The sequence below is a fragment of the Recurvomyces mirabilis genome (genome assembly GCF_035927965.1).
Source record: "Recurvomyces mirabilis strain CCFEE 5264 chromosome Unknown scaffold_24, whole genome shotgun sequence".
NCBI lineage: Eukaryota > Fungi > Ascomycota > Dothideomycetes > Mycosphaerellales > Teratosphaeriaceae > Recurvomyces > Recurvomyces mirabilis.
The window spans coordinates 309,495-323,437 of record NW_027041958.1 but is presented as its reverse complement, the minus strand read 5'-3'; the positions used below and the strand labels follow the sequence as shown (position 1 = coordinate 323,437).

Below are 13,943 nucleotides of genomic sequence, written 5' to 3'. Positions count from 1 at the left end.
AGTCAAGACGCTGTATTTCACAAGACGATAACGTATAATTTACTTTTGCTTCATGGAAGAGAGGCACGTGTGAACAAAAATAGTGCTTGGTTATCATAGGTATCTCCATCATCAATCCATCCTAACGACCCTCTACCTTCCTATACACCACCTCACCATCCACTATTCTAATACGGCGGCCTTCCAACCCCCACTCGCCTCGTCTCCTTGACCTCAATAGTCGCCAACAAAGTATCCACATCCAAAGGCCCCTTCTTCTTAACCGGCATAGAGCCATCCTCGCTCTCGAGATCATCATCAGCTGTCATCATACTCTCACTAGCCGTATCCCCGTCATCGGCACCGCGCATCGTACCATTTTGGCGGCCACCGTGGGATACCGGCCCACCACCGAGCGTGGAGAAGACACCACCAGCAAGAATCTTCTTGAGCTCCTCTACTCTGACCGGTGGGCGAGCAGCAGAGCTACTCCCTACTTTTCCAGCTCCGAAGCCAGCAGAAGAGCCGCTCGGACGCCTGTCTGGGTTTTGTGAAGCCAGACGCTCGTTGTCGTTACCAAGAGCCTGCTGTTGCTGACGTTGCTTAGGCGGTGTACCCTTTCCGTTCCTCATAGGACCCGTATTGACCGCAGCCAATAATTGACGATGATTCCCTGCTCCAGCTGCTGCCGCGAGTGCTGCGACCTGTACAGGACTGGTACGACTCCCACTCAGACTGACGCTCTTCGGGGCCATGGCTGCGATCTGGGCGAGACATTCTTCCCGGCTCCATTTGGAGACCATGGCCGTTCGTGCTTTCACGATGAGCTGCGGATCTGCCAGTTGTTTTGCGCCAAGGTAGCCACTTGTCGATCTGTCCAAAGAGGTGGGCAGCGTGAAGTTCCTCCCCGGACTGGTTGGTGCAGAAGGAGTCGGGCTCGCCACCGTAGTCTGGTAGTGCTCGAGCACCACGTCCACCAATTCCTCCCTGTCGTCAAAAGCCCTAAGCTCCTCATGCAATCTGAGACTCTTCTCCATCTCGCTGCGGCCGGAGACGGTCCTCTCCCTGATCGTATCCATCGACAAAGGAGGAAATTCCACCTCCTTGACCCATATCCCGTGACCCTTCCTCCTGGCCACTTCCTGCAAAATATTCCTCCCCACCATTTCCTCCTGGCAATTGAATACCTCAACCACTGCCCAAAGATATCCATGTACCAAAGTCCCGATCCGGACCTTTCCAACCGGAGACTCGACTCTAGCGATCTCCTCCTGCAACGCAAAAATCATAGGGAGGCCACTAGCAACCGCGTTTGTGCCCAGGCGTTTGACCAGGGTGGCTAATAATGTTGATTGCATAATGATATCTTGAGGTGAGGTGCTGGCGAATTGCAGCACGTTCTCGTAATTAGCGAGATGGAGGAGTTGTAAGAATGTTTGTGATGATGATATGCGCTTGTTTAATACCGTCTGGGTACGGTCTTTGGTCGCCGAGGCGTTGCTGACAGCTCGTCGGGCAAGCGTGCTGCCGATGTAGCCTTCGGCTGCGCTGTGAGGGTCCTGAGCTCGCTTCCTAGGTGCTGTTTTTGGCACGTCTAGACGGAAGTCGCTCTTCTTAGTTTCATGCTCCAGCCAGGTGATGAGGGCGTCATTGTATGCCATGCGTACAGCGGGTGCCGGATCACGAAGCAGCCATTGCGTGCCTTCCCAGATCGAGATGTGGACAGGGTTGCGACTGTCGGCGACGATACTGCTGTTCATGGCACGGCTCGAGTTGGCCACCTTGATTATGTCACGGACGGCTTCGAGAGCAACTTGGCGAGCTGTATCAAAGCTGAAGAAGCCACTGGTGCTGTTCGAGCGCTCGCGATGCGGGATGCTTGCATTGGATGCAACCTCGTTCACAGCTGACTTTGGCTCCTCGATGGCTAGAGCAGTGACGAGTGGGTTCTGTTGACCGATCGGAGCTGGACTCGGCTTGAGTCGCATGAGAATAGCCGAGATCATGTCCGAGATTTGGTCGGTGTAGTAGACGTGGGTGGCGAGGTCAGCAATGCAAGCTTTCAAGCTGTGGATAAGCTGTAGGCGTGCCTCAGATGCTATGCCGACGGGAACAGCAGAAGCGCCAGAGGTAGTCGGCTTGAGCTCGTCGTTGCTGGATGTGACTGGAGAGGAAGCTGCACCCGGTGGATCTTGGTATTGTAGTATGCGGAGTGTCTGCTGGATCAAGCCAAGCAACACATCCATAACCGACAAGCCGATCAAATTAAGATCGGACCGTAGGGTATCATCAATCAGGCTCGCAAGCAACTGATGTTGGCGCAAATCGCGCTCTCGAAGCGGCAAGTGGATCATAGTGTCCACAGCCGTGACAAGTAGTATGAAGCGGTCCTGCACTGGCGTCCATGCCACGCATTGCTCGTAAGCTTTGACCGCCCATGTGTCTATTTTGAAATCTGTTGTGTTCTTCTCCAACGTCTGTGGTCGGCGATAGTATTGGAGATCGCGTAGATAATCGAGCAATGCAACGGCTGCAGATCGCGTCTGTGCGCGATTCTCAGAAGTGAAGACCGCTTTCAAGCAGTCAAGCGCAAGCACCGCCACTCCCTCCTCAGCAATAGCATCAGCATCTTGAGCTGTGCCTTCGGCGGTGCGCGGATCGGTATCCAAAGAGGTTTCTGTGTATGTGCGAACAGTGGCCATGCTCTGTCTACGATTGATAGCCTTGTCCTTCTCCTCTGACTCACTCCTCTTGCTTTCGCGCAGCAAATTCTCCAAGTATGCACCATCTACTCCGCGCACGTTGCTAAGTATAGCGGGTATGGCGATAGTAAGTACATGGCGTCCGCTCTCGAACGCCAGCGCGTCTGAGGTGATGACGCTCTTGGTGGCGTGTAGTCCCGCCTCGCGAAGACGGATCGCGTCGTGGGTGGCGACTGGGCTGACACTCTTCCCAAGCTTCTTGGCACCCGCCTTGTGCGCATACTCTGCGTATTGCCCCACGACCTTTTCATAGAGCTCTCTATACTCGTGATCCGCAGCCAGAACCGCCTGGTCTTGGTGTTTGCAGAAAACATCCCATGTCTTCTGACTAGCCTCAATGAGGCTGATATCATTTGTGTTGAGTAGTATGCCGCTGATAATGCGCATGACGTAAGGCGCAGTCAGGGCGAGTGGGCTTCCCTCGCCAACCACCTTGTTCTCCAACAGAGCGGTGAGGATCTGGAGTGTGACGAGCACGCGCGCTGATGCCTGGCTGTAGACATCCTTCGCCGTCTTGCGCTCCAGGAAGCCGCCGACCTTCTGGAGCTTGCTACGGCGCGTGCTGGCGTAGAAGAGGAGATAGCTGAGTTCCGAGCCATTGGGCTTGACGTCGGCCGCGCTATTCTTGGGTAGGCGAGGGTAACACTTCAGTATGAGGATCTGATGCTTGGGGCGCAGTTTCTGGCGGACCGAGTCCATGTGCGCTGGGAGATGCGTCTTCGGCATCTTGAACCGCGGTGACACTGGCGCCTCATACGGCGGGAGTCCGTCGCTGGTGAGTTTGTCGGTTGTGCCTGCCTTCTAGGCGAGGCACGAGGCGACGCTCTTGCATAGTTTGGAGAACATTTTGGTCTGTGTTCTTGCTTTGTTTGTGTTACTTTGTGACTGTCATTAGTGACACTACTCGCAGGGACGAGTCAAGCTGTCAGTCCAAGAAACGCTAGCAGTCGAGCACGTTCCCACTGAAAACTATCGCCAAACGCGTGCTGACGTCGCGTTTTCGTGAGGACGGAAAATTAGATTAATTGTTCGCAGGGTGGCTTGCATGAAACTGTACTTCCTCCACTCCACGACTACTGGTCTACACTATGATGTCTATCCCATACGCAATCCGCCTGTGACTTCGTCCTGGCAGTATACATACATGTCTGAGACCATCTGAACGTGTGCGAGAATCTCGCGCCACGAGCATGTGCTCCCTGCTGGACCACTTACACATCTCCAGAAGGTAAGGTAAACAGAAACCAACGATAGATCGAGCTAGAATACCACGGCAACTGGACTCGCTGGGGATGACAGGATCGTGTCGCTCTCCCCACCACCTTTGGTCTGCCTTCTCAGATCTGACATGGAGGAAGCTCAATAAAGCAAGGTGGGACCGTCAGCCCTCGTGTTCTTTGGCCGGATTACACGATCATACCATACCTTGCTGTGTCGGACGCAAATCTACCTATCGCATGTCGACGAAGCTCTATCCTGAATTTTGCCCAATCTGGCCACTTCTTCGGTGAGTATTGAGTTGCACGACCACTCCATGCACGGATTCGGCAAAATACGCTCTTGCGTCGTCCAGGAAAACAGCATCGTGCAAAACATTGCTCGTTTGTGCAAGCCCGGTCTGATCCGATAAGACATGAAGGAGACACAATCACTTCGCCTTGCAAAGTCTCACCCTGATACAGCCGCACCGTGGCAAACACGACGAGCTCAGACGTCTCGTACAACGATGCAGCCAAAGATAAGTATGGCCGACCCTCAATGCTGTGAACATGATGAGCACATACGCAGCAGGCCACCTCACCCAATCCCCTACACAACAAGCACCTTCAGCCCAAGATGTTCTTCGTCCAAACTCTGCTCGCCACGTTAGCCACGGCTTCCGCCCTCGCCCCCCCATCCCTCCCACCGACCTCCATCACATCCCTCGACCAAACCAACCTAACAACCCAAGCAACCTACTACCAAGGCGGCGCCCCCTCTGCAGCCTGCGGCTTGCCCGTCTCCTCCGGCGTCCTAGTCCCGAACACCTGCCACCAAGCCCTCGTCTACGGTATCGGGGTGCAGCAACTCGAGGACTACAAGTGCACGTACACGATCTACCAGGGCTCCAAGAACTGTGGTGACGATGCAACGGGTGTGACGAATGTGACTGTGCCGAAGGGGATGGATTCGACGTGTGTGGATGCAGGGGTGTATGATGGTGGGAATTTGGTGCATGTTAGTGGGATTTGGTCTTGCTAGGGTGAGGGATGTAGATGTCTAGTTGATGAGTTGGCTGGCAGGGTCTCACATTTTCTTATGCTGTTTGAGTGCTGGAGAGGGAGTGGCGAGGTTATGAAAATAATGTTTAGTCTAATTGGTATCTTGATGAGGACGGACTTGCCGTAGTGACTGTCATTCGTGTTTCACCATTACGCAGAGTAGTTTGGGATCGAGTTTAGCGAGCTTGAGAGCAAATGGTAGTAATCAGATGGATTCACTATAGCATTAATCAACATGTCTTGGCATTGAACCGTAGTCTGAGGGCCGTAAATGGTGCCTTTCGTGATCATTGCTTGCTTCCATTATCAGCAGCCCGATTCATACTTTCCTCTATACCTGAGTCGTTGGTTGATCGTCGTTCACATCCCACCCCACCCCGCGCGGACATGTAGCCACAATACCAGAGTAGACAAATTGACTGCCACGGTGGCCATGGCATATTCAGTAACGCCAAACACTCCAAGTATGCTGGTCCATATCACTGATCAAACGCAGGATTTAGCCAAGCATTTAGGCCAGTGATCAGATCCTCCCTCGAATCCATTCCTCGGATCACTTCTTAACAATAGTGATAATATCCTCATCCTCAAGGACATGCGTCAGACCCACCCTCTGCGGTTGATGCCTGACCGACTTGCCATACACAACCGCAATGCGGAAATCATCTATAATAGTCTTATGAATACTATTACAGAAATCCTCCACCGTATCTCTGCCTGTCCTCAGCACCACGGGAGCAGTATAATCTGGCATCCGGCCCTTGGGTTTGGTGTAGATGCGTTTGAGCTGGAGCTTGTCCCACGCCTGCTCCATGAGTTCGTCGACGTTCCAGCCATGTTCTGAGGAGATGGGACAGGCGTTCGGGATCCGGTAGAGCAGGTCCAGTTCTTCAATGGAGATGGCGTCGATCTTGTTCAAGGCGTAGATCACCGGGATGTAAGAGCGAGCTTTCGCCTCGATGACATCAATCAGGTCGTCGATCGTGGCATCACATCGTATGGCGATATCACAGTTCGCCATACGGTACTCGTTCATGACAGCCTTGACCTCATCATTGTCGATGTGGGAGAGTGCGACGGTTGAAGTGATGGAGATACCACCTTTATCCTTCTTGGTGATTTTGATATTGGGTGGCTCCTTGTTGATCCTGATACCGAAGCCTTCCAACTCGGTCTCGATGACACGTTTGTCGGTTAGTGGCTTGTTGACGTCCAACACGATGAAGATGAGATTACAAGTCTTGGCTACGGCGATGACTTGCCGACCACGACCTTTACCGTCCTTGGCACCTTGAATGATACCAGGAAGATCGAGCATTTGAATCTTCGCGCCGTTGTATAGCACTTGTCCGGGCACGGTCGTGAGGGTTGTAAACTCATATGCGGCAGACTCGGAATGTTGACCAGTGAGTCTGCTCATGAGAGTACTCTTGCCGACTGATGGGAAGCCGATGAAACCCACGGAGGCCACACCTGTTCTTGCCACATCGAACCCCGCTCCGCCGCCTCCACCGCTAGATGTTGGTGTCAGAAGTTCTCGCTTAAGCTTCGCAAGTTTGGCTTTTAGTTGACCCAAATGGAAGGATGTTGCCTCTGAAGTAGTGGTCAGATCGATTCGATACTTCAAGCACACATCAAACGGGTCTGTACTTACTGTTCTTCTGGGTTTTAGACATCTCATCCTCCACGGCCTTGATCTTATCCACGGTGGTCGCCATGCCGGGTGGCTAGTCCTCGAGGCAGATCTCGGCTCGAGCGCGAAGTGGAATCGAGAATTTCTTTCTGTATGTCTTCTTGGTAGTCCTATTGTTTCCGGGTATTGCTCAGGAGAGATCGAGGTTCCGACTTGATTCGCGATCTGTGAGTCTAGTTCTTAGTAGTCGTGAATCACTGTGGCGATGGTTTCGCCGATGCCCAAACTTCGTGTGATGTCGGAAGTACAGAGAAGTCGGCCCGGTCGACCTCACTAGCCCGATTGGTGGCCATTCATTCTTATTCCTCCCATTATTAGATCTCTTCCTGAACATCACGCCAGGCAACACATGCATCAAGCCACACCGACTGCTCACAATACTGATCTCCATCTTCGAAAGCACGTCTCAATGTCAACAGACCGCCTATCTGACCTGTCACTACCGCTTGACCCGCTCGAAAACTGGGTCATGTGAATTACGTTTGCCACAGTAGTAGCCTAACGATGAGTCGGCGACCAAGAGCCATATCCCACGGGCTTCTCCACTACCTTTATGGCCATAGTAAGAACTTGGATGTAAGACTTTGTCGGTCGGCGAATACACATGTAGCGTGCTCTGCGGTGAATGCACGTCTTACACGAGCCATTGTCAGCCTTTTCTTACTGCACTTCCTCTTCAAAGACATTTCCTTTACAATCAATCACATGTCTCTCTGCTCTCTCTATCACAGCAAGTCAATCCCGGCTTCATCACTGCATATAACAGCTACAACTGCGAAACGGCTCAACCGTGATAGTACAGCATGGACAACCCAAATATGACTACCTCTCCAATGCAGCAAGGCCCAGTCGCCACTTCCATCGCTGCCAAGCCGACTACCTTTCACGACTCTGCTCGCCCCAGCCCAGAACCCCTTGACGAGTCAGAACCACTTGACGGATTCCAAGGCCTCGTCAACGATATCAACCACATTCTCGGCCCAACCAGCGGAATCGATAGCGAAGATGTCGACGTGGAGGAACTCAAGGCCGTGATGAGAAAGTATTCAGGTCCAGACTCGGATTGGCAGAAGTACGCCTTTGCAGATCTCAGCAGAGCCTACACAAGGAATCTGGTTGACAGAGGCAATGGCAAGAGCAATTTGGTTCGTCGTCTGCAATCATTTACTATGATGAATGCCTTGGCTGACTCCTGATGCAGCTCATCCTTGTCTGGTCGCCCGGCAGATCTTCACCTGTCCACGATCATGCCAACGCCCACTGCATCATGCGAGTGCTTACGGGGTCTTTGACCGAGACTGTATACAGCTGGCCGGCTCAACATGCGGCCTCACAGGTCGGGTGCATGACCTTGCCTACCTCCACCTCTCGAAGTCCAGCGCACACGCGCCGACCCAACAACAATGGCACCAATTGTGGGCAGTCGCATGAATTGACTGTCCAGCGAACCACGACCTACGATCAGGGTGAGGTAACTTACATGAGTGACCAGCTTGGTCTGCATCGTGTAGGCAACCCAAGTAAGACTGAGGTGGCCGTGAGTCTGCATCTCTATACTGTGAGTCCTCTTGTCCACAAGTATGAAGTCGATGTCTTCGATTCCAAGCTGACAGATTGCGTAGCCTCCTAACGCTGCGAAACATGGCTGTCATATATTCGACGAGCATACTGGAAGGAAGTCCAAGGTTGAGCAACATCATTTCTACTCTGAGCTCGGCATCAGGACCGGGTAAGGAGAACATTTTCAGCTTGTCATGTTGGTGTTGCGATTTGGCGATGGCGTTGGATGGTATCGTGCTCACTGATTTGCTTGATGCTCTTCGGCTGGATGATCATGACTTGGCCTGGTCTAAATAAGAAAGAGATAAACAATGTATTCATGCATTCTCGTGACATGCACGAATTTCATACTTATCGAACACTGCGAAACGTCCGGGGGCCAACGTATCAGCTCGGCGCGTGCAAGCTCGGTCCGAGATCACATCCTTATTGTTCAAGAAGGACTTCGTCTCCGTCAAGACACCTTTGCTCACAGATGCGCGACGGCCGCTGCCATTCTATTGACCCACCACGCCCAATGTAACGTATTGTGTGATTGCGGACCAGATTGCTCAGGTTCTCGTATCAAGTGCTGGGTGCTGGAGCATTTCATCAACATAGTACCTGTTGATGGGACTCAGCAGGACAACCTAGAATGCGGGGATGTGCCATGCTCGTCCATCGCGCATATCCAAGACTCGATATTTTGAATCGTAATCGACAGGATTGTTGTTCGTGTCGTTTGTGGTAGGAACTTTGGAAGCGCCCACCGCAAGCACGCCACTCATGCAATCCCGATCCACACCGTTGACGTTTGCGGCTTAGGGGCATGGTTTGCCTAAAATAGCACCCGTATCTTGGGTTGGCGTCAGATTCGTATCGACTCGCGCCTGGCGTCGAGTCCGGGAAGCATCGTACAGAATTTGGCCAGATCTGATGCTATAGAAGTGTGTTCTTTTGAGCGGCCTTTCACATAACATTGCTCTTTGGTCAAACAGGTAGGGACGAAGCGACCAGTGAGAGTACTGGTAGGGAGAAGGATTATTGGATGCAGGGTCAAAGAGAAAGCCTCGGTCCCAGGACAAGACAAAAGAGCCGTCGTTTCAGACTAGAATAGGAAGGCGGCGCACGGTTGTAGCTCGTTCTATAGCCCGGACTCGTGCGTTTTTTGACACTTCGACGTTCACAACACTGTTGCGACGAACTGTCAAACGACTATCGCCGCACGCGACACGCTTCCTGGAGGGCACGGTATAGCGACAGTATACACCGGACCACGACACGCCCTCTGGTCCGTCCTTGCGACTCGCGAAAGGAGAGGTCTACCCCGCGCTGTTCCGTAAGCGTTACATTCACGACCTTGCAAGTCTTTGTTATCGACAACGACATACGGAGGACTCGGGAGCGTGGTTGGAGGACTGTCAAGAGCGACGGTGACATACAATCTTGTTGGGTAGACTACGACCACTATTCGACAAACATATTGGTCTTGGAAGTGCTTGTCTTGGAGGTTGCGACTCGAAGTCTTGCCTGGATCTTGGAGAGCTCTTAGGTGGCACATTTATACCTACACAACGACATTGAACCACGAAAAGGTCGGGAGACAGAGCCTGGAGGTGATCTACAATACAACTCGGGGTCTGATACTTAATTGCCGGCCAAGGACAGACGAGGTGAGTAGCTTCTTAGCTCCGTCCAGAGCTTGCGCGACACCCACAGCCTACACTGGGCGAATTCTACACCAACTTCTGCCATACTCGACCAGGCCTAGCAGACCGGTCAGCGCCCCTTCACTATATAATAACGCAATACTCGTGCTTTCATACGTTCAAGCGAGCTGATTGGCTATCTTCTAGTTTTGAGCGGCGGCTATAATACAAGCTCCCATTGGCTGGAGCCACGCAAACGCCTTTCCACCACCAACAGTAGGCTGCATAGACCAGCTTTATACAATTGGCTCTTCACCTTTACCGGCCCTGGTCAGGCGTCTAAATCGCAGTTCGTCACCCACAAGCTATTTCCACTTACGCCATCCTTTGACCGGACTTCATCGTCGCCACGCGACAATGTGGTAGAGGTGATTCCCCACGTCTAAGAAAAGCACACTGGTCTCCCACTCTGACAGGCCAACCACCACATTCTCTACCTTATCGACATTCGTCAGGCGCATCGACGCTCCTTCTACTGTCGCACTTGCCGCCTGCGAGATCTGGAATCTCACCTATCGCAGACCTTCCTGGTGGAGGCTTTCCGGTACGTACCATCGTCTCTTCGTAGTAGATACGGCACATGGTGGAATACTGTAAGCTGTGGTTGGCGAACAGCTTTTTAGTATTGTCAGCGTTGTTGCAAGCGCTATTGGCTTCTGCATTCACTTGAAGTTGTCTAAGGCATATGAGCCTGCAACGACTGTGGTGCACTTTGCGGCGTCGCACGATCCTCTGCTCTGCCAACACACGAGTCTCGCTGGCCATCTCTGCTAACATGCCATCTCTCAGATCATTATTTGCCGAACGGCATCGTAATAGCAAACATACAGCACACACAACTGAACAATCGAACATACATAGCCGAAGTCGACTGAACGATGATATGACTAGTGCCCTCTTGGATCCCTTACCATCTTCGCTATCACATCTTGTGGACGACGCATCATTCGAAAGCATGGCTCAGACACAAGAGCAGCCTGGATCATGTCAACGATCCACTTTATCTGCCGCGTCGACTGTGCAGCACCATTCACTCTCAAATGACTATCCCGAGAAAGGGTTCTACAGATTTCACCATCATCACACTGTGAGCGACTCGACCCCATACTGCTCCAACGACTCGTCTCCGACCACAACGGCATCCACTGTCGATGATTCTAGCGCCACTGAACCATCACCAGGCTCATCACCCGAGTCGCCGCCTCCATCGACATTCGCCGCTGGTATGATGCGTCCCCGGACGTCTGATGACTCCAACGGACCATTCTTTGAGCTTCAGAAGCAGCCACCTGCAAGGAAGGGACGCAACCTCAAAAACCTTGCTGTCAACACAAGCAGGCAAACAGGTCGGGCGGCATCGACAACAAGCTTGCCGTTGAAGCCACTCGTGGTGGAACCGTTATCTAACATCCTTTCTCCCGGATTCGTAAAGCCACCGTCTCCACAGAAGCGGAAACAGAGCACCCTAGGTCTGACCTTGCTCACTCCCGGCAGTAAACCAGCGCCTGCAGAAGTCAAGTTGGCAATACCTGCCACACCTGGGTTCGGGCGGCCTAGCACGCTTCGCCATTTCCAGTCCAGCCCTTCGCTGCCTATAATACCAGACTTTCATCACAATGACAACACCCGAATACCTTCCAAGCAACTTTCTAGGCTCGAAACTATCCTTTCACCTATTGCGCCGACACCTATAGTGCAGCTCCCGGCAGACGATGAGCAGAATTTCGATGTACCTCTATCACGTGAAGAGAGGCCAGAGGCTTATCCAGACGGACCGATCTGCGTATACGCACCATATGTCGACCTATACCTGGAACCCAATGCTCAACAATGTCGAACCTACGATGTAATCTTGAATGTTGCTAGCGAAGTACGGAATCCTTTGGCGGATCAGCAACCAGCGGAAGACACGCCGGATATACGGATAGATGGTGGTGGCGGCATACAGTACGCACCACGCCGAGGCCCATTAATAGCGCAAGAGAACACTATGGTCGAGCCATCTCCCACAACTCCGAAAGCCACACCACTCAGCAGCTCGTTCCCGATCATTGCTAATGTTCCGCAAAGTAACGGGGCAGGAAAAGATCCCGAGTACATCCACATACCATGGGAACACAACAGCGATATCGTGCCAGATCTACTCCGCTTGTGCAAATTAATTGACGAGAAGGTCAAGGAGCACAAGCGTGTACTTGTACACTGCCAATGTGGCGTCAGCCGGTCAGCCAGTCTTGTGGTCGCATATGGCTTGTACAAAGACCCGACGCTGAGCGTACAAGAAGCCTATGATGCGGTCAAAGTACGAAGTAAGTGGATCGGGCCAAACATGAACTTGATCATGCAACTCCAAGAATTTCGATCAAGTCTTGCGCGAGGAGGACTGCTCTCGAGCAACCGCGGCATGACGCCCATCACACCTAGCTCAGCTTTCAGCGAGTGGCGAGGACCATTCTCAGCAAGGCCGTCTGATGCAAGCAATATCGCTGTGCCCATGTCGGCTAGCGTAGCAGAGAATCCACAAAAGTTTCCGGTGCAGGTTGATGTCACGGCGGTCGCACCTGGACCATCTTCTGCTCCATCCAACTCAAACTGGCCTGGTACCGAGGCGACTCCACCTGTTCCTATACGTCGCACGCGGGCAGTCAGTGCTGTCAAGCGAACATCCGCATATGTAGATCCTTCAGGTCATCTGATACCGGTAGTCCAAGTCATAAGACCTGCAAGTACAAAGGCACTTCCCTCTGACGTGGAGACGCCAGCTGCGGTTGAGCAGACCAAGGAGGAGCCAAAGGCGGCGACCCTAACAGAGGCACTCGTGTCTCCACGATCTGCAGAGTTTGCGATGGTATCATTGCAGCTCCCAGAGGAAGTCGCGGTCGCGGATGCTTTCGGCATCATGTCGCCTACGACCGCCGAGTTCTCATCCTCGCCATTCGATCGCTCTGCTCTTCTTGCATCTTTAGGAATGGGCTTGATGCATCCAGAGACTCCGAGGCGCTCAACATCGTTGCGGACAGCTGCTAAGCCAGCGGAGAAGGCAGAGGGCACCGGCTTGACACCGTCGCCACGAAGACTACGCAATAAAATTTCAGCTCCTAGCATCCGCGAGCAACGACAATTGCAAGATCTGCAGACGCTGATTCAGAGTAATTTGTCTCTGAACAAAAGTGACAACAGCACGCAAGACGTGCTCATGTCGCCACGAGCCATGGAGTTCACAAGCAATCCCTTTGCCCCGTCCTTGGCCATCCCGGAGGTGGAGTCGGAAGAGAAGGAAGCAGACAGGAGTCCAGAGGCTGATCCACGAAGTCCGGCACATGCTGGATCCAGCCCATTCAGCAGGAATATACTTGACGTGATGTGAGAGCACGAACACATGTCTCAGAGGAGACTTGTTGCATACGAGACTCGAGCTGTTTGCAATCTGTCCAGGAAGCCAGTGATGCACAGCTCACATTGCTGAATTTGGTTGTTGTTCGTATTTCAGCATGGCGTTTGGCTGCTTGTTGGCTAAGCGATCGCTACGGCACGCTTTAGCGATATATCTGCGGAGGTTGCATACAGGGTTGTTTTTGACAAAGCATATGGCATTTATGCCTGGGCGTTTTTGGTGGGTGGGACATGTGGAACGGACTAGATGAGCGCAGCAGCTCCTGGCTGGGTTTGTATGATAGTATCGCAATGTCAAGAGTCCTACGAGCTCAACTCTCCACCTGCCTGTGGATTTCCTCGTTGTACTGATGGTCAATGGAGCACGTTCACTGCAGGCAGATGTCCACCGACCCCGAATGTCGATGAGCGCTTTGGCTCATTCGGCAGCCACCGGCCGAAAATCGACCAGATCGATCTGTTCACACAGCCAAAGTCCCTCGAGTCGCATCCCTCCGCGCGATCATCCTCTCTCTCAGCTCAGTCCGCTGGTTGCACAGCACTGCCGTGCGATGACAGCCATCGCGGGAGTGGGCTCGCGTAGGACGAGCATCTGGGCTTGACCACG

General features: G+C 52.7%; 5 protein-coding genes across 5 annotated transcripts; 3 read left to right on the top strand and 2 right to left on the bottom strand.

The window, feature by feature from the left end:
• Nucleotides 1–167: 167 nt before the first annotated feature.
• EFR3 (plasma membrane localization protein) lies at nt 168–3,467 on the bottom strand (the record flags this gene model as incomplete). Its single annotated transcript, XM_064840927.1, has 1 exon — nt 168–3,467. The coding sequence occupies one exon, from the start codon at nt 3,465–3,467 to the stop codon at nt 168–170; it is 3,300 nt and encodes a 1,099-aa protein (XP_064691564.1).
• Nucleotides 3,468–4,577: 1,110 nt separating this feature from the next.
• LTS14_008238 (uncharacterized protein) lies at nt 4,578–5,050 on the top strand (the record flags this gene model as incomplete). The annotated part of the gene is made up of 2 exons (XM_064840926.1): nt 4,578–4,958; nt 5,024–5,050. 2 exons carry the CDS (start codon nt 4,578–4,580, stop codon nt 5,048–5,050), a joined length of 408 nt encoding a protein of 135 aa, XP_064691563.1.
• Nucleotides 5,051–5,555: 505 nt separating this feature from the next.
• On the bottom strand, nt 5,556–6,720 carry RBG1 (GTP-binding protein rbg1; the record flags this gene model as incomplete). Its single annotated transcript, XM_064840925.1, has 2 exons — nt 5,556–6,595; nt 6,657–6,720. The coding sequence occupies 2 exons, from the start codon at nt 6,718–6,720 to the stop codon at nt 5,556–5,558; spliced, it is 1,104 nt and encodes a 367-aa protein (XP_064691562.1).
• Nucleotides 6,721–7,513: 793 nt separating this feature from the next.
• Nucleotides 7,514–8,428, top strand: LTS14_008236 (uncharacterized protein; the record flags this gene model as incomplete). Its single annotated transcript, XM_064840924.1, has 3 exons — nt 7,514–7,840; nt 7,897–8,253; nt 8,318–8,428. 3 exons carry the CDS (start codon nt 7,514–7,516, stop codon nt 8,426–8,428), a joined length of 795 nt encoding a protein of 264 aa, XP_064691561.1.
• Nucleotides 8,429–10,898: 2,470 nt separating this feature from the next.
• Nucleotides 10,899–13,310, top strand: CPP1 (tyrosine/serine/threonine protein phosphatase; the record flags this gene model as incomplete). The annotated part of the gene is made up of 1 exon (XM_064840923.1): nt 10,899–13,310. One exon carries the CDS (start codon nt 10,899–10,901, stop codon nt 13,308–13,310), a length of 2,412 nt encoding a protein of 803 aa, XP_064691560.1.
• Nucleotides 13,311–13,943: the final 633 nt, after the last annotated feature.